The sequence below is a fragment of the Felis catus genome, chromosome A2 (genome assembly GCF_018350175.1).
Source record: "Felis catus isolate Fca126 chromosome A2, F.catus_Fca126_mat1.0, whole genome shotgun sequence".
In the NCBI taxonomy this organism is placed as follows: Eukaryota; Metazoa; Chordata; class Mammalia; order Carnivora; family Felidae; genus Felis; species Felis catus.
The window spans coordinates 29,582,602-29,601,237 of NC_058369.1; the positions used below are offsets into that span (position 1 = coordinate 29,582,602).

An 18,636-nucleotide genomic window follows, 5' to 3' on the forward strand; every position below is an offset into this window, starting at 1 on the left:
GTATGTATTTTAAGTTTATTTATTTATTTAGAGAGAGAGAGAGAGACAGAGAGTGAGCAGGGGAGGGGCAGAGAGAGAGGGAGAGAGAATCACAAGCAGGCTCTGTGCTGTCAGCGTGGAGCCTGATGGCGGGGCTCGAACTCACAAACTGTGAGATCATGACCTGAGCCAAAACCAAGAGTCAGATGCTCAACTGACTGAGCCACCAGAAACCCCTATATCATGTATTTTTTAGTCACCAATAGCAGAAGGCATACTCAAGCTGTTTTAACTACAAAGACATTTGAAATGGAAAAGCGTAGAGATGAAAGTTAAATTTCAGGAATGTTTGATCAGGTTTCCTCTCTTCCTCCTTCCTTCCTTCCTTCCTTCCTTCCTTCCTTCCTTCCTTCCTTCCTTCCTTCCTTCCTTCCTTCCCTCCTTTCCCTCTTTCCTTCTTTCCTTCTTTCCTTCCTTCCTTCCTTCCTTCCTTCCTTCCTTCCTTCCTTCCTCCCTCCCTCCCTCCCTCCCTCCCTCCCTCCCTCCCTCCCTGCCTTCCTCTTTCCTTCTGCCTTTTTACCTACCAGCTTTAGCCTCTGGTTGATTTCCCTTTCATTGCAGTCCAGTCCACTTTCTTCCTCTTGTTCATTCATATTCTGGGAGGAGGGTAGATCTTCCCTCAGAGCCCCATATTGAATAACACCAACCTAAAACATTCCCTCTGACCAGGGAAATTTCATGTGCTAATTGGCTTAGTCCTGGGTTAACACCCCTTCCCAAGCCAATTACATGTCAAGGAGGATGAAATTAAGCTGATTGCCAAAAACCAATCAGACATTATTTCCAGAGCCAGAAGCCGGGTCAGACCATCCAGCATTTAGGGTTTGAAAGTAGTTTCCAGAAGAAAGTATAAATAATCATGTTTATTGACCCTTAGTATGTGCCAAGTACTGTTGGACATGCTTTATCAGTAAGAATTTACTTAGTGCTCATCACATCTCTGTGGTTTCTTGTAGGAATGTATTCAGCGAGGGTGAATGTTGGTAGGATATTAACAAATATTTTCTATATCTAGTTCATTCTTCCTCAGTGTGAAAAGAACTGTTCTTGTGAATTTAGGACTCTTACATGTTTTGGGGTGCCTGGGTAGCTCAGTGGGTTGAGCCTCTGACTCTTGATTTTGGTTCAGGTTATGATTCCAGGGTTGTGGGATTGAGCCCTGCGTTGGGCTCCACACTGAGTGTGGAGCCTGCCTAAAACTTCCTCTCTCCTCTGCCCCTCTCCCCTGCTTGCACTCTCTCTCTCTCTCTAAAATAAAAATAAATAAATAACACTAAAAAAGAAAAGAATTCTTACAAGTTTTAGAGACGATCCAATATTTCATGTGTAAGGAAGTTGAATCATTTTAAGGCTTGACCACTGCCATATCCATGTCTATCTTGCAGAGTTGAGAATGGAGTGAAAAGAGCAATATTGTGGCAGGTGGCAGGACTGTCACCACCTGCCTCTCTGGTGTGCTTGACATGCATTGCTCATTGTTCTGGACTTTACTGATAAATAATCATAGAGTCGTTTGAGGCTAACATGTGAGCTTCTTGGCCATGTTTGATCTAGAATTCAAATGTCAAGTCTCATTGCCCCGTGCTTTTTCCACTATGCCATGTGACCATTTTAATCCTTGGATGATTGTTTATGTTAAGTTTTGTGGAGGCAGTCAGAATTCCCGAAGATAAGATTGTTGTCATGTGAAGTGTACTGAGTGCTTCCCTGGAAGGTTGAAAGCTTCGGGTCTGGAGCAGACTTGCCTGTAGCTTATAAACACTTCAGATGTTTGGCATTGGGCAGTAAGAATTGTGACTTTCTTTGTTAATATCTCAGATGTTCTTTGTAATCAATTCCTTGTTGTATCTACAAAAAGCAAAATTAAAATTTGCCTGTGAGGTGCCTGGGTGGCTCAGTTTGTTAAGCATTCGACTCTTGATTTCAGCTCCGTCATGATCCTAGGGTTGTGAGATCGAGCCCCTTGTTGGGCTCCACGTTGGACACAGAGCCTGCTTAAGATTCTCTCTCTCTTTCTCTGCCCCTCTCCCCCACTTGTGCTCTGTCTCAAAAACAAACAAACAAACAAACAAGTAAATAAGTAAATTTGGCCCAACTTTAAACATTATTTGTTCCGGTCGCCTGGTTGGCTCAGTCAAACGTCTGACTTTGGCTCAGGTCATGATCTCACAGTTTGTGAGTTTGAGCCCCGTGTGAGGCTCTGGGCTGACAGCTCAGAGCCTGGAGCCTGCCTCAGACTTGGTGTCTCCCTCTTTCTCTCTGCCCCTCCCCTGCTCACACTCTATCTCTCAAAAATAAAGATTAAAAAAATTAAACATTACTTGCTAGATTTTGAGTGAATCAACTATTTCATTATTAGTAGGAATTTTGACTCCATGTTTGGATGAGGGTAGATTCCTCCTGAAAGATACAATTTTTTAGTCCCAGATACTTCTAAACAGGCATCATCATAGACTTTGTCTTTGAAAGACCTTCAGAATTCCCTAGTCTGTGAATTGCATCATGCTCATAGTGCATGCATTATTCCTGTCATCCCACATACCCATGCAGACATCACTAATTAATCACCCAATCCTCTTAACTCCTGGGTAGTCACCACCGGCATTGTCATTTTATGCAATACCTTCTTTTTTAATGACAATATAATAGGCTCCAGAGAGATCTTCAGCATCAAGATTTGAATCTGGGACCTTCATTTTATTTTTATTTTTTTTTTCAACGTTTATTTATTTTTGGGACAGCGAGAGACAGAGCATGAACGGGGGAGGGGCAGAGAGAGAGGGAGACACAGAATCGGAAACAGGCTCCAGGCTCTGAGCCATCAGCCCAGAGCCTGACGCGGGGCTCGAACTCATGACTGCGAGATCGTGACCTGGCTGAAGTCGGACGCTTAACCAACTGCGCCACCCAGGCGCCCCTGGGACCTTCATTTTAAATACTTGTGCTCTTTCACATTTTACCTAATATTAGTTTTTTTTTTTTTTAAGTTTTTTTATTTATTTTTGGGACAGAGAGAGACAGAGCATGAACGGGGGAGGGGCAGAGAGAGAGGGAGACACAGAATCGGAAACAGGCTCCAGGCTCTGAGCCATCAGCCCAGAGCCCGACGCGGGGCTCGAACTCACGGACCGCGAGATCGTGACCTGGCTGAAGTCGGACGCTTAACCGACTGCGCCACCCAGGCGCCCCCCTAATATTAGTTTTAACATCCAGTCCTAAGACAGAGATCCTGCAAAATAAAATGAATAATAGTTGGAACTAAAGAATGAATAATGTAGTTGCCACGTCTGGTGTTATTGTCTGATACTATATCTGGTATTATGGTTAGTTATTGATAATTACCTTAAAAGCACACCATTGATGTGAAATAGGGGGATGAAGGTTTTATACCCAAAATTTGAAAACAAAAAATTCGCCCAACTCTTTTAGTCAATCGGAAGGAAAATTTCCATTTTCTTAACTGGCTTAAAAATTAGAAAACTCCTTTGAACAATGTTGAACAACTTCATAATTATACACGAATAAAAGGAAAACACTGGGGATCAGCAATATGAATGCTTTTTAGCGCTTCCTTTTTCTTTTTTTCATATGTCCAGCAATAAATGCACAAAAAGGTAATTAAGTTACTGGTAGTGGAGAATGCAAAAGAATCATAAGCTGAATCCCATAGAGCTTTTTAATTAAAAAATGGAATAGTTTTAAGATGTGTTTTAGATTTGGTAGAAAAAGCATTAATTATAATATTAGGTAAAAAAAATGAATACTAATATTTTTGGGTTGTTGCTGTTGGTTAAAAGTAGACCACAAGATGCAGGGTAATAACCCTGGATTCAGGTCATACTTTTAATATAAGTTCCTTGAGGGAGGCATTAATAAGCATATTTGACTAGCAACAGCACATAACATGTATATTAGTTTTGTTTTTAATTAGATTTAGACAGAATTCATTATTTTTAATGGCTTTTCATTAGTGAACAGAAACCGTTATTTGGATGTATTATGGTAAAATAAATTCAAGGTGTATGCTTATTTTCTGCAAAGAATCTCCTAGGTATTTAAAGAAATCATCGTTTGGAACACAAATCCCGGTATTTGAAATTCCTTGCTTTTAAACAAAAGTATGATTGATATGCTCTAAAAATAGTACTTTTCTTTCTTTCTCAAGTCAGGTGTTAATGAACAATAATTAAATGAGATAGTTTACTTAAATTGTTGAAAAGTCTTATTGCTAAGCATTCATATTGGTTCTCATTGGACTTTTCAAATAATATTGCTGGACGTGGGGGGCAAAATTGAGATGTTTCTCTGGGATTTATATTTTCTTTGAACACAATAGCTTAGTTTTGTTCCAAAATTTATGCATGTCGACCAGGTTCTGTGGGTTAAATCTGCCTTAAAAAAACACTATGAAGTGGGGTCTCAGAGAGGAGCCCAGATTTACAGTATTTACCATCATTTTCACATGGGGAATTCTATCTACCTTAAAGAGGCCAGTCGGAATTAAACTCCAATTGTGTGATTTATTCGCCTTGCTGTAGAAATATGTCTTCCTGATGTCTACTGAATTGTAGCATCTCAAAATGAGAAAAATACAGTGGCTTGTTAATGGTACACCAGGGAGGTAAAATCAGGTTTTTTTAATGCACAAATGAGCCGTAAATTAAGTAATAATGTTCTTCCTTAACTATAGTTTTTAAAGGTGAATTTCTCCAACTTTGTAACGTTTTTATATAAGCTTAAATAATGAAATATCACCCACACGTTTGCTGTGTTTTCTTCAAGCCAGTCTCTCTCTTCCTTTGGTTTTGCTCAGTGGAAATTCCTTTCATGCAAAGAGGTTATGACAACAATCCCAGTATTATCTAGAAATCAATGCCCATCTCCTTTATCTGTTGGGCCATAGACCTACCCCCAGATACGTAACAGTAAATCCAATAAAATTTGGATATTAACAACACTTAGATTTTATTTGGCTTCAGAGTAGTTTCATTTATATTTCTTCATCTTATTTTCAGATAACCACAGAATGGCCCTATAGACAAAGAACAGTAAGGAAACCACCGCTGGTGTGTTACTGTTAACTTGCTAAACTTTATTCGGAGCTCATGACTTTTCACACTCATTTTTATATTTTGTCTCACTTCCTAATCTAGAATCCCACAATGCATTTTTTTTTTGGTCACCACTCCTTGGTCTTTGGTCTGTGACAGATTTTCAGGTTTTCCTGGGTTTTCATGACCTTGACACTTTTGAGGAGTATCGGCCAAGTATTTCATAGAATGTTCCTCAGGTTGGATCCATTTGATGTTTTTCTCACGACCAGACAGAGGTTATGGAATTTTAGAAAGAATCCCACAGAGGTGATGCTCCCTTCTTATCACATCTGTCAAGATGTGCATGATAGTCCGTGGTATTCCAGGTGACCGTAACCTTCACCGCTTGGTTAAGGTGGGATTACCAGGCTTCTCCATGGGGAAGTTGTTATTTTTCTCTTTTCCTTTCCTGTTCTTTGAAAGCTAGGCACTAAATCCAGCTGGTGCTGGGATTAAACTCCAAGTCTGGGAGGATCAACTGTACTTTTGACTCTTGTGCTCTACAGATGGGAAGTACCAGGGCCTAGTAAACTTCTTAGCATTTCAAAGAGTGACTCCCCTAAACTGTCAACTTCAAAGTCCTACCCCTGGGGAGGCGAGGGCCCCTCCTCTCTCTCTGTATATCATAAAACGCCTTCATCCTCCTGCCTTAGCTCTTGGTTGGACTACACATTTGTTTCCTCCATTAGATAATCAAGTTCTTGAGGGCTTGCTACATGTTTTTATAACACAATAGCAATGGCAAAATAGCAGCCACCATTTACTGGGTTTTTATCCACTGATTATCTCATATAATCCTCAAAACTACCCTTTATTGTGGATACCACTAATATTTCCCATTGTGTGGATGAGAAAATTGAATCACCTTCCTCTTAAGTTGTCCTGGAGACCCCCAGGGCAACTGGCAGCTCCGTTTTCTGGCCCCCATTTCTTAGCACTGTGCCTGATACTGAGCAGATGTCAGTTCAATATATAAATGTCTACAGTGATAAGTTGATGAAACAAGACTATTTTTCTGCCTTAGTTGACCTTCTTTGATTAGAGAACACTGTTAAGGCATAGAAAAAAGAAGAGAGCCTTAAAAATAATCATGCTTCAATAAATGCGTTGAAAGCAAAGTTCTGTCACATTCCTTTCTTTAAAAAACTGTAATTGCATTTAGTGGGCTTGTTAAATTTGCACACGATTCCATCATGCACATCACATACCTGCAGCTTATTTTATCTCATCCCGTTCAGGCTAATTTAACATATAAGTGATGAAAGGAAGGAGTATTTATCTCTGAGGTTGATATCCTGACTCTTGAGTCAGGGAGACTTAATAAGGTCAGCAGATAGAAGTATAAAATGAAAACCAAAATAGCACCGTAGTGTCATTGGAAGACAGACAGAAGTATGCAACTCGTTAAAATCATCTTCTAATTCATAAAAAAATATGTATTAGCAATCCGCTGTAGGTAGGACCCTGTGCTAGGCATAGGAATAAAACAACACAACACAGAGAAGGAACCTATTCCCAGAGAGTAATGAACTAATGGGGAAGACAGACACCAAGAAATAAACAACAAATTATATTAGTGATAGGATGTTCCAGGGAAAACAGGAGCCCACTGCCAAGATAACACACAACCCTGTACGTGCCTCGTGGAAGCCTCCCTGCCAGGGGTACCTTTTCACTGACATCAAACCTTTAGCCAGGAATTTCAAATGCATCCACTGAATTCATTAAAAAGAAAATATTTTTCATCACAAGTTGAGTGGGATTCCACAGCCACTGTTTGATCCTCTTGCTGCAAATATGTTGGCAGTGTGTCTCCATTAAGGTGTGATTCCTCCAACGGCAACTGGGTGGTTCAGCGGGTCCAACTCTCGATTTCAGCTCAAGTCAAAAATCTCACGGTTGTGAGATTGAGTCCCACGTCGGGCTCTGCACTGAATGTGGAGCCTGCTTGGGATTCTCTCTCGCACTCTCTCTGTCCCTCCTCTGTTCATGCTCTCTTTGTCTCTCTCAAACATAACTAAATAAACATTTTTAAAAAATAACTCATTCCTACAAGACTCTTAACAGGTGAATGGCGGGTTTCTTCTGGCAACCTAACTGGCCTGTGGTTTCTACCCCTGTGCTCTACCCTGCCCCTTTTAGGAAGGTATCCTCGTACATTAGTTTGTCATGTCAGAGTTGGTGAGCTGTTGAAAATGGATCTAACTGCCAACTGCTCATTCTAAGAAAGAGTCAGTAGGGGGAAACTGAAGCGCAAATGACTTTTCCTTCTTGTTTTCGATGGGTAATGTCATCCCTGAGGGTGGAAGGCTTCTTGCTGATGGTTTTTGCCTCCAAAACTAGGTTTGAAGTTAACCACAGTCTTTATTTAGAGCCATGTTTTTTACTCAACAGCGTTTATCCCAAGTTCTGAAAAACAAAGCATTCACTCCTGTGAGATTGTACAGCTGCAAATGATTAATGATATAATTCTCAGTCCTTTATAAAGTGTCTCAACACTGAAGAGGTTTATCCAGTGTGGAATGGTAATGGTGCTTCAATGTGAGAATAGGTAATCAATACCTCCGAGCTTGGAAAAGTGTTCTGTTTCCTCCACTAATGACATAGGGGTTTTTGTAAGGCAAGGGTGTCTGGAGCATGAAGCACTCCAAAGAAAAATTAATTTAAAATCCGAAGTGGAAGATCAGTTTCAATTAAACTTGCACTTGAATGTACATTGGGTGGAAGTGCGAAAGCAAGCATGTCGTTGGCTTAAATCTTCAGATTGTTACCAGTGAATAAATGGATCCCAATGGTACGAACCCTGATTATATTTTCATAGAGTGCTAAATTATATTTCACCCATGTCTGGAAGGTTTTGAGAACCAATATGAGTGGCAAGTACTTTTAAAAGGTCGCAGAGTACTTTTCTTTATTAGTAGGATAATGATCAGGTGTCTGTATTTACAAATGATGGCTCGCATTCTTCTTCGGAGTCGTACATGTTTGGAGTTATTTTACTGTGCACGTTTTTCCCACCGAGTATAATTTTATTGTACTAGTGAGATCCTAAAAGGCATTGCACACACACACATATGTACGATATTACAACATTAGTTTCCATAATTTGAACATATAGGCTCATGAGACACATCAACAATCACTTTATTCGCCTATAAGAATATTTAAAGAATGGATCGGAAAATTGGAGCCATTCCTTATGTCCCCTTTCCCCTCCTGTTTTCCTTCAAATGTAGTGCTGCAAGATGAAAGTGAAGTTTGGCTAGAATATATGCAAATGCACACTCTGTTCCTTTATGACTCATCATAGTCTTAGGGAATTTGACCAAGAGGTGAAACAACGGGAGTGAAAAGCCCTTGATGTGTCTTCCGTTAGTAGAAGTCCAACAGTAAAGACAATGGTGATGTTAACTTTTTCTAGAAAGCCTTATGACACTTGTAAATGATTTTGAAAAGTGCCCTGAGGTTGCTAAACCTTTGCCAAGCGGTGAGCATGTTCTTCCTGATAGTCTCTTTTATCTTACTGTTTGGGATGAGAATTCGGGAAAATGACCCAGGCATAGGAAGAAGCCAAGTTACTTGCCAGACAGCAAGAATAGGGATCATTTTTAGGGAGTCACCTCAATTGCTTTTGCAGCCATGAAGCTTCCATGACCATGAGTGAAAAGATTTTCTTTGTCTCTTTTTACATGGTACCATTGTTTATATTAGCTGTAAGCTGTATAGACATAGGGAGATGGCGACATTCGTGGCCCATGGTGGATGGCAGTGGGTTGGGGACAAATGTGTAGGCTTTTATTCAGTAGTAGAGAGACTTATGGTGTCTCTGTTCCTCCATCACACAAAGCTAGGTATAGAATGAGGTGTGAAAATACTGGTTCATGGGTGGATTGGTCTCTTAGAATCACTTTGGCTATTTGTCCTCTTCTATCTGATACGTGAAGAAATTTGAAGCTATAAAACCTAGGTTGGAATCCATGTATTATGTATGTATGTATGTATACACATTATACTTTACTGATTGGGAAACCTAAAAATTATAAGACTTAGACTTATTTTATATCTGATTCTCAAGAACAGATGTATCTTCATCTTTCTAGCAAGAGACGTGTCCATTCAACATGCCACTCCTGCTTTATCGTGTCTAGAAGGGCAAAGGCCGGGAACAGAACAGTCTCAGATATTGGTTTAATTGTTTGATATCAATTTAATAGATATCACCCCCCCCCAGATCATTTCATGTCCAAGTATAGCAGAGAGGCAGGTGCAGTATGTTTTCTCTGCCTGTGCCTGATTGATACCCAGTAGGATTCGGCATTATAGTTGCATTCTATTTTATTCCTGCTGCGTGTATCCCCAAGAAGCCTGTCTTTATATGAGTGCTGCATTCAGTCTGAACGCACCTTTATACACCCATCTCCTAGGCCAGAGAGGGATTCGGAAGGAGAGGGAGTACCTGAATATGTAAGTTTACATCAGGCCAAACCAAAAAATCTTTCACAATTAACCTAAAAACCCTGCCTCATTGCCTCTTTGTAGTGAGTCTTATCCCGTGTTATACTGCTTTTGATTTTTGATTTTTCCCTTTTCCAGTTCACAAACTCCTGGGAGCTAAGAAGAAAGTTGTGTTTGTTACACTGTTGGTGATAGCAAAATATGCTAAACTGATTAAGGTGTTTTCTTGTGAATCAATGCTTTGCTTATTTTGGGAAACTTATTTAAATTTTCTTAAAAATGTGAACGACTCTGACAGCCCGTCTGCTCAACTTCCTTAATCTGATTACAGAGAAAGTTAGCAAATGTTTGATTACAAATCAAAACAAAACTATATTAAGGGACATATCCTTTCTTAAATCTTCTCACCCCATCAAGCAAGTGGCTTGGATCCATAGTTTCCACTGGACTGACATCTTTGGAGTGGGCACATGGGGGAAAATGTACCTTCGGAGACATCATGCTTAGCTTCCTACTTCCTGTTCATTCCATCCTTGATCCTTGAACCATGAGGATTGAAATATCGTTTTCTTTTAACAGGTGCCTATGGTCCTGAGCACTGGGTCACATCAAGCGTTAGCTGCAGGGGCCGTCATCAGTCTCCCATAGACATTTTAGACCAGCATGCACAGGTTGGCGAAGAGTACCAGGAGCTGCAACTTGATGGCTTTGACAATGAGTCTTCGAACAAAACCTGGATGAAAAACACAGGGAAAACAGGTAGAGTCTGTCTTTTTTTTACTAGTCCACAAAAGACTGTGAAATATTTTTGGATGTCTCTAGTATTTACCTTACCTATGACTTGCTCCTTAGGTAGTGCATGTTGCTATAGGGGACATAGAGCTGAATGAGAACTTTGGGATCAGCTCTTGGTGTGAGAACCAGCCACTTGCTCTACTAGCTGTGTGATTTTGGGCAAATTACTTAACCACTCTCTGTGCCTCAGATTTTAGAAGTATAATAAAGGTACATAATAAAATACTGTCAACCTCATAAAGTCATAAGGATTAAGTGAATCAACATTTGTAAAGTGTATAGAATGGACTTTCAGAAATCTGCTCTATCTGTGATGATGGCCACTAGCCACATGTGGCTTTTTAAGTTTAACTATTAATTAATTAAAAGCAAATAAGATTAAAGTTCACTCCCTCTGTTGTAATAGCCACATATTTTTTTTTCCCCCCTGAGTTCATTAGGTTGTCCATGTTCAGTGTTTGAAAGCAGAGGATACATATTCAGATCTTTGTGGGGTTTTTTTTTGTGGGGAGAATTTTATTTATTTTTGACTTTTATTTATTGTATTTATTGTTTATTTTTTGACTTATTTTTTATTTTATTATTTTTTTTTACTTTTATTTTTCCAGCTTTATTGAGAAGTAATTGACTTATTACATTATATAAGTTTAATATATACAATGTGATGATTTGATACATGCATATATTGCCAGGTGATTACTGTAATTAGGTTCATTAATATTCCTATCACCTCACATTGTCCCTTCTTTCCTTCCCTCCCTCCCTCCTTCCTTTCTCCCACCCTTCTTCCCTCCCTCCCTTCCTTCCTTTTTTCTTTCCTTCTCTCCTTCCCTCCTTTTCTCTTTCCTTCTTTCCTCCTTTCCTTCTTCCTTCCTTCCTTCCTTCCTTCCTTCCTTCCTTCCTTCCTTCCTTCCTTCCTTCCTTCCTTCCTTCTTTCCAGTGAGAATATTTAAGACATAGTTTCTTAGAAACTGTGAAATACACAATATAGTACTGTTAACCTTAGTCACCATGATATACATCCCCAGGACTTACTTCTCTTAAAGTGGAAGTTTATACCCTTTGACCACATCTTCCCATTTACCACATCTTCAGCCCCTGGCAACCACCATTCTACTGTTTCTCTAAGTTCAGCTTTTTTAGATTCCATATATAAGTGAGAACATACAATATTTGTCTTCCTCTGACTTACTTGACTGAGTATAGTGCCCTTGAGGTCCATCCATATTCTCATAAAAGGCAGGATTTCATTCTTTTTTATGGATAGTATTCCATTGTGTGTGCACACGTGTGTGTGTGTGTGTGTAACATTTTATTTAATCATTCATGTATTGATGGACACTTAGGTTGTTTCCATGTTTTGGCTATTGTAAATAATGCTGCAATGAACATGGGGGTACGTATGTATTTTCAAGATAATGATTTCATTTCCTTTAGATACATACCCAGAAGTAGAATTGCTGGATCATTGGGTAGTTGTATTTTTAGTATTTTGAGGAACTGCCATATTCTTTTCTATAGCAGCTGCGCCAATTTACATTCCCATCAAGAGTGCACAAGGGGTCCCTTTTCTGTGCATCCTCATCAATACTTTTTATCTCTTGTCATCTTGATAATAGGCATTCTAACAAGTGTGAGGTGACATCTCATTGGAGTTTTGATTTGCATTTCCCTGATAATAAGTGATGCTCAGCCCTTTCCATATACCTCTTGGCCCTTTGTGTATCTTTGGAAAAATGCTTATGGTCTTTTGCCAAGTTTTAACCAGGGCTATTTAGTTGTTTGGTTTTTTGGATTATTTTCAGTGGGTTTTGGTTATTGTTTTTTGTTATTGTAGTTGTTGTTTGCTATTAATGAGTTACATGAGTTCATTATGTATCTTGGGTATGGAAATCTTTATCACATGTGTAGTTTGTGGATTTTTTTTCATATTCATTGGATTGCCTTTTCATTTTTTTAATTATTTCTTTTGCGTGGAGAAAGAAGCTTTTTAGTTCAATGTGATGTCACTTCTTTATTTTTGCTTTTGTGGTTTGTGCTTTTGGTGTTATGTCCAGAAAATCATCCCTTAGATCGCTAAGACCAATGTCTGGGAGCTTTCTCCTCATATTTTCTTCCCGAAATTTTATGGTTTCAGGTCTTAGATTTATGTCTTTATTTCATTTCAAGTTACTTTTTGTGAGTGATGTAAGGTAGGAGCCCACCTTCATTCTTTTGCATATGAACCTTTAGTTTCCCCAGCACCATTGATTGAAGAGATCCATTCTCTTTGAGTGTTCTTGGCTCTCATGTCAAATATTAGTTGATCGTATATTGTATATGTGTGGACTTATTTCTGGGGTCTAGATTCTGTTCATTGGTCTATGTGTCTGTTTGTATGCCTGTTTCATACTGTTTTGATTACTATAGCTTTGTAGCATAGTTTGAATTTGAAGATCATGGGTAGTATTGTGCTAGCCACATTTCAAATACTTAGTAGCCACATATGGGCAGCAGTTACCATGCTGAGGCAACACAGATCGAGTGTGTGCTATCACTGCAGAAAGTTCTCTTGGGCAGCTCTGTGCCGAATGCACAAATGGAAATAAAGTTCTTACCTTCCTTGGGTTTTTGCTGTGTTAATATTTCCTATTGTATTAGAGCACAGAGGAACACTTTCTCGCTTTTTTGTATATCAGGTCAGCAACTCTAGTCTCCTGCTTCATTTTAACACAATCACCCTCACTTGTCATTTGAAATTTATTAATATGAAACATTCTATTTTCGCCATTGCTAATGCAAGGAGCTATCTCCCTCTTAGTCACTATTGTGCCATTATCAGTTTTAGATTGTCCATGGAATTAGAGAACGCTTTGCTGTGCCCCACTGCCTGATCTGAAAAATAAACACAGGGCTATTATATTACATCTCTACCTCATGCTACCTGGGATTCTATTGGTACTAAGTATATTTTTCGTATCTTATTTTTGAACTCTTATAACTTTCAACGATTAAAACAAACTCTCTCTCTCTCTCTTTCTTCCTTCTTTTTGAAATGATCCCTTTGTAACCAAGGATATCACTACAAACCACTCTTAGTAATCCCTTTCAAAAGCCTTGGCTGGCCAGAGCCCTAGTGCTAAGCTAAAATGACTTCACTGTCAGCCCTTTTTGACCCACAATAAGAATGAAACCAGAGTTGTCTTTTCTTTTAACCTAAGTGGCTGTATGTACAACTTGGGGAGGATTCATTTTCTTTCTCCAAATCAGCATTTGTCTGATATTATTCATGGCTGATGGTTTGGGGTTGGCCTCATTTGTTCGTAAATTGCTTCTCACTTATCAGCACAGTGATTCCTGGCTTTAGGCTCTTTTTCATAATGTTCTCATAATCGGTGGTCCTCTTGCCTTAGAGTAGGTAGGCTACCCTCTCTTGCACCTGAGTCATCCATTTGCATAGCTGCGCAGGAAACATGTGGGACTGGTAATGTTATCTGTACACATGCTTTTTCACCCCCATTTCTCTCCTCCAATGTAGACAATATATATTTTTTGTTACAATTCAGAATTTCTCTATCAGTGGTCCTGCTTTGTATTTCAAGCATGAGTAACCTTTGGAGAACCGTGATGGGAATATTAACTCTTCCGACCATCCGAATGTGGTGGACGGGAGCGTTGACATACTAGGTGTTATCAGCTGTTGGCATGGAGTGCCACCTCGGCGCCACATTCCGGAAACCTGCCAAAGGCAATTCGCTGGGCTCTCTGATACGGTTTTCTACTTGACTCGCAACGTTTGACAGCCTTCTGCAAAGATAACACGTTTCAGTGACAGCTTTCAGCTTGATATCACCAATGACAGGTTTTAGATGAGTGTGGGGTTCACTCAATGCACGTTGATTCATGACCTTGGTCTTCCAGAAGCTGATTATCAATCTCTGTCACTGTGCTGACTTCCTAGAGTCATCAACAACTTGTTGTAGATCCATGAGTGCGCGCGCCTGAATTTAGAGCGCAGCCATCCAAATACGAGCACATCTGTCTCAGAGAGTCTAGAAGAAGCATGCCTTTCTGAGAAGCAGAAATAAATCCCCATTACTTCTCACACTGTACTTACTACTGTAAAATTCATGACATCATCCTCAATTGGCCATATTTCAAATAATCTTAAGATGATTCCATAGGGCTGGTTTTTAAAAAGTGACAACCACATCTAGGCAATGTTAAACAAGAACATGGAATTGTTTCTCTGTTCTCTTAAGTTTCAGTTTATGGTGGTTTAGGAACAGGGGTGCAGAAATTTCTTGTGTTATTGATTTTCTTTTTTCTTTGTCTTCTTTTTTGTTGTTGTTGATAAGCACAAACCTAGAAACTTCTTTCATTCTGTAGTTGTTAAAATGCCAGATGAGTTCATAAATTTTCCAGTATTTTGGAGAAATGAAGATCAGTTGCTTTATTTCCCATGCATGAATCTTATAAATTCAACTGAAAAACAGTATATGTACTGTGCAGGGTGCCATGCATCTAAATTAAGGGGAGTATTGACAGTATCCACTGTGAAAAGTACTTACAGGTATCCCAGATAACATCAGTTTTCGAAAACACACATATCATCAGCCCTAACTAAAGAGGAAGTGGACCTCCAGCTAGTGGTATTCCAGCAAAGGGATCTGGACCCCAAAAAGGAAGAGAATCCAGAGTGTGAGAAGAAAGTGGTCAGCAGAGTATAAGTACAAAGTACCAGAAACATCTGAAGATTAAATCCTTCTGCTGGTACCAAAACTCCAGGAAAGAAAGCATACATATAAAACATGCCATAGGAAAGTCTCCCAAATTCACTTCTGGTTCCAGAAGAGCTCACGGGAAGAAGAGAAAGGCCTTCCCCTGTTTGGTGACCTGAAACCTGCAGAGCCCAAGACCCCAGGTAAAGGCCCAGGGAAGAAGCCGAGAATCAAAGAAAATGTAGAGAAACAATGACATTTTTCATTGGGGAAAAAGGACTCTCAAAAATGAGAGGCCAAGATCTTCACTACTCCTAGTAAATCTGTAAGAAATGCTTCCCATACCCCCAAACCATGGCCTAGAAAACCTAAAATTCCCTAGTCAACCTAAAATTAGAGAGTCAACCAGAAGGAAACATCTAAACTCCCTAAGGAGCTTTAAAAATGCCCAGGTCCTGACCCCTGTTGCAACCTTCTCCAAAAGTGAGCCCCGGACTTAAATATTTTTTAAAAGCCTCAACAAGTTTTATGGATGTATGCTCATGGGTGTAAGAACTTGTAGTTAGAAGTAAATCATTTCTTCTTCTATGTACTTGGTAATGTAACGGGGAAAATGGGACGCTTCTCTACAGTTGTTTTTTATTATTAAACTGCAACATTTGCTTCTGAGTGAATTACTGGCATTCCAAAAAAATTGTTAAAAATAAAAAACGGGCACCTGGGTAGCTCAGTCGGTTAAGCCTCCAACTTCGGCTCAGGTCATGATCTCACAGTTCGTGGGTTCGAGCCCTGTGTCAGACTCTGTGCTGACAGCTCAGAGTCTGGAGCCTGCTTCGGATTCTGTGTCTCCCTCCCTCTCTCTCTCTCTCTGCCCCTTCCCTGCTCGTGCCCTGTCTCTCTTTCTTTCTCAAAAATAAATAAACATTAAAAAAATTTTTTTAAATAATAAAAATTAAAAAATAAAAAACAAAAACATGGATGTCATTTTACTACAGTTTTGCAAGCTGTTACCATTTTGGGGAACTGGACAAAGGGGACACAGGACCACTGTATTATTTCTTACAACTGCACGTGAATCTATAATTATCAGAAAAATTATAAGCTTCATGAAAGAAAAGCCCCCCCATAAGCCACATGGTCTTTCTTTGTTTTACTTGTTCATTTTATACATACCTTGAATACCTAGATGAAGAAAAAATGTCTTTTTCCTTCATCATTAATTTTTAACCAACACATGTTTTTTTTTTTATTCCCCAGAAGTCTTTTTTTGAATTTAGTTCTTCCACAAAATAAATTCAGGAGAGAGAATTTATTTTTTTGTGATGGAAATTTACAGGTCACTTACCTGTAAAATAGACTGTCTTTTGGATATTAAAATATGAATATAGAAAGTTAATATTTAAAGCAGCCTATTATGTACAGACAGTAACTTTCCCATAAAACAGTTTTAATGTTCTTATGAGTCTTAACCCCCTGAGAGGGCTATATATCCAATCCAGCATAATCAATAAAGCAAGTTGGTTGTATGTAGCCCACTTCTCAAAAGTTGTCTAAAATACCTTTGCAAGACAGATAGCATCTCTCTTTTTCTTCCTGAGGAGCCATAACTGTCTATTGTGCCAGTTCTCATTTGATTTCATCTAAAGTTATTTCCCTTTCTTTCATTTTTGTAGAATGAATAGATAATGCATTCATCAAGAATATTTCAAGATAATCTTGCTGTTCCTAGTGTTAGCTTCAAGCTAAATGATCAGAATTTAAGAGTTAGACGGTGCTTCTGATGTATGTTAATAAGCCACATTCTCCTATGAATTTGAACTATTGGAATGGCTTTTGGTGTTTCTCTACTTTTTCTTTCCTCCCACACCAAGGACAGATAGGAAAAGCATTTATCACCATGCTTTTACTTCCATTTTCCCACTTTATATGTGTTCACTGTGTAGTTTTTTCTTTGCCCACATTCTTTCTTATTTGTCTGGATATGCCACAATGCCTGGCCTAGGTGGATTCAAGAAAAGGTTGTTAAGTTAAGCAAAGTAGATAGATTACAATAGCCAAAGTATGGAAGCCACCCAAACGTCCATCGAAAGATGATTGCATAAAAAAGAGGTGTTGTGTGTGTGTGTGTGTGTGTGTGTGTGCGCGCGCGCGCGCGCAACAGAATATTACTCAGCCATAAAAAAAATGCAGTCTTGTCATTTGCAACAACACAGATAGAGCTAGTGAGTATAATGCTGAGTGAAATAAGTCAGAGAAAGACCAATACCATGTGATCTCACTCATATGTGGAATCTTAGAAACAAAACAGGTGAACAAAGAAACAAAGGGACAAAACAAAAAAATGGACTCTTAACTATAGAGAACACACTGATGGTTACCATAGGAGAGGTGGTTGAGAGGTATGGGTGAAATAGGTGATGGTGATTAAGAGCACACGTATCTGGTGAATACTAAGTAATGTATGGAAGTGTCGAATCACTATATTGTACACCTGAAACTAATACAACTGTGTGTTAACTAACCAGAATTAAAATAAAGACTTAATAAATTAAAAAAAATAAATTTTTTCCTATTTTAGAGGTCCAAATTCTTAGGTTCTTGCATCCTGTTACTATTCCGTCTTGCCTGAACTCTGGAATTCAAGTCAGAGCGATTTCACTGGGTCTGTCTTTGGTACAGTACAAGTTGTGTGTCACATCCGCTCTGCTCCATTTCTTTTCTCTGAATCCCACAGTCCCAGCCCCTGTGCCATGGTGGTAGAAACTAGTTTTGGGAAAGACAGAAGCCAATTACACACCAATTACCTGGTAGGAAGACCAGTGCTGTTTTACACAGATAGACTTGAGTAAATTTTGAATTTTGAGGGTCATTTTTGAAGCCCGCCTTTATTTTTTAGGGCACAGGACTCTGTGCTAGATTGACATCTGTCATATCTTGTACGAGTAAATGGTCAACTGATCTACTTTGTTCATCTAGCTCAGTTTAGCGGTGAGTTAACTGAGACCCAGGATAATCTCATGACTTGACAGCTCTTGGATGTCTGAGACTGTACCGACCTAACATGTCCCGTCTGTCTTTAGCAGATGAGTGCAGTAACCTCCCAACTTTTGTTCCTACCAACTAGTGTTGCTTCCTTCCCAGGCCTTCTTCCTTTGTAGCCAGAATAGTTTTATTTCCCAAATCTGATCGTGTCTGTCTTTCTGACTCCCCCTCTTTCTTTCTTGGTCTCTCTATCAGCATATCAAGGAGTTTCCATTTCTCCTGAGGGTAAAGACAGACTGCTCACTGTCCCTGACTCATTCCCTAGCCTCTGTGTCACACCCTGCTCTCTGGACACCAACCACCCTGGCTTCCTCTTACTTACTCCCATTACCACAGGGCCTTTGCATGTGCTTCTTTTCCCTTGATGTGTTCTCCTCTTGTCAGCACTTCCCAAGGTTGCTCCTTTAAGTCTCTGCTCAGGTCATTTCATCAGTCTTTGAAGATACCCACTCCCCTTCTCCTCTCTGGGGTTGGCTTCTCATCTGTTACCACTTGTCCCACTTGCTAGGTTG

The 18,636-nt window shown here is 39.4% G+C and overlaps 1 protein-coding gene across 5 annotated transcripts in view; it reads left to right on the top strand.

Moving 5' to 3' along the window:
- PTPRG (protein tyrosine phosphatase receptor type G) overlaps positions 1 to 18,636 on the top strand; it is a 718,204-nt gene that overhangs the window by 403,602 nt on the left and 295,966 nt on the right. For all 5 annotated transcript variants that reach the window (XM_011280147.3, XM_045051777.1, XM_045051779.1 and 2 more), the window contains one exon: positions 10,167 to 10,346. In XM_011280147.3, the coding sequence (XP_011278449.3) occupies positions 10,167 to 10,346 (180 nt within the window). The remainder of the gene's footprint in view (positions 1 to 10,166; positions 10,347 to 18,636) is intronic.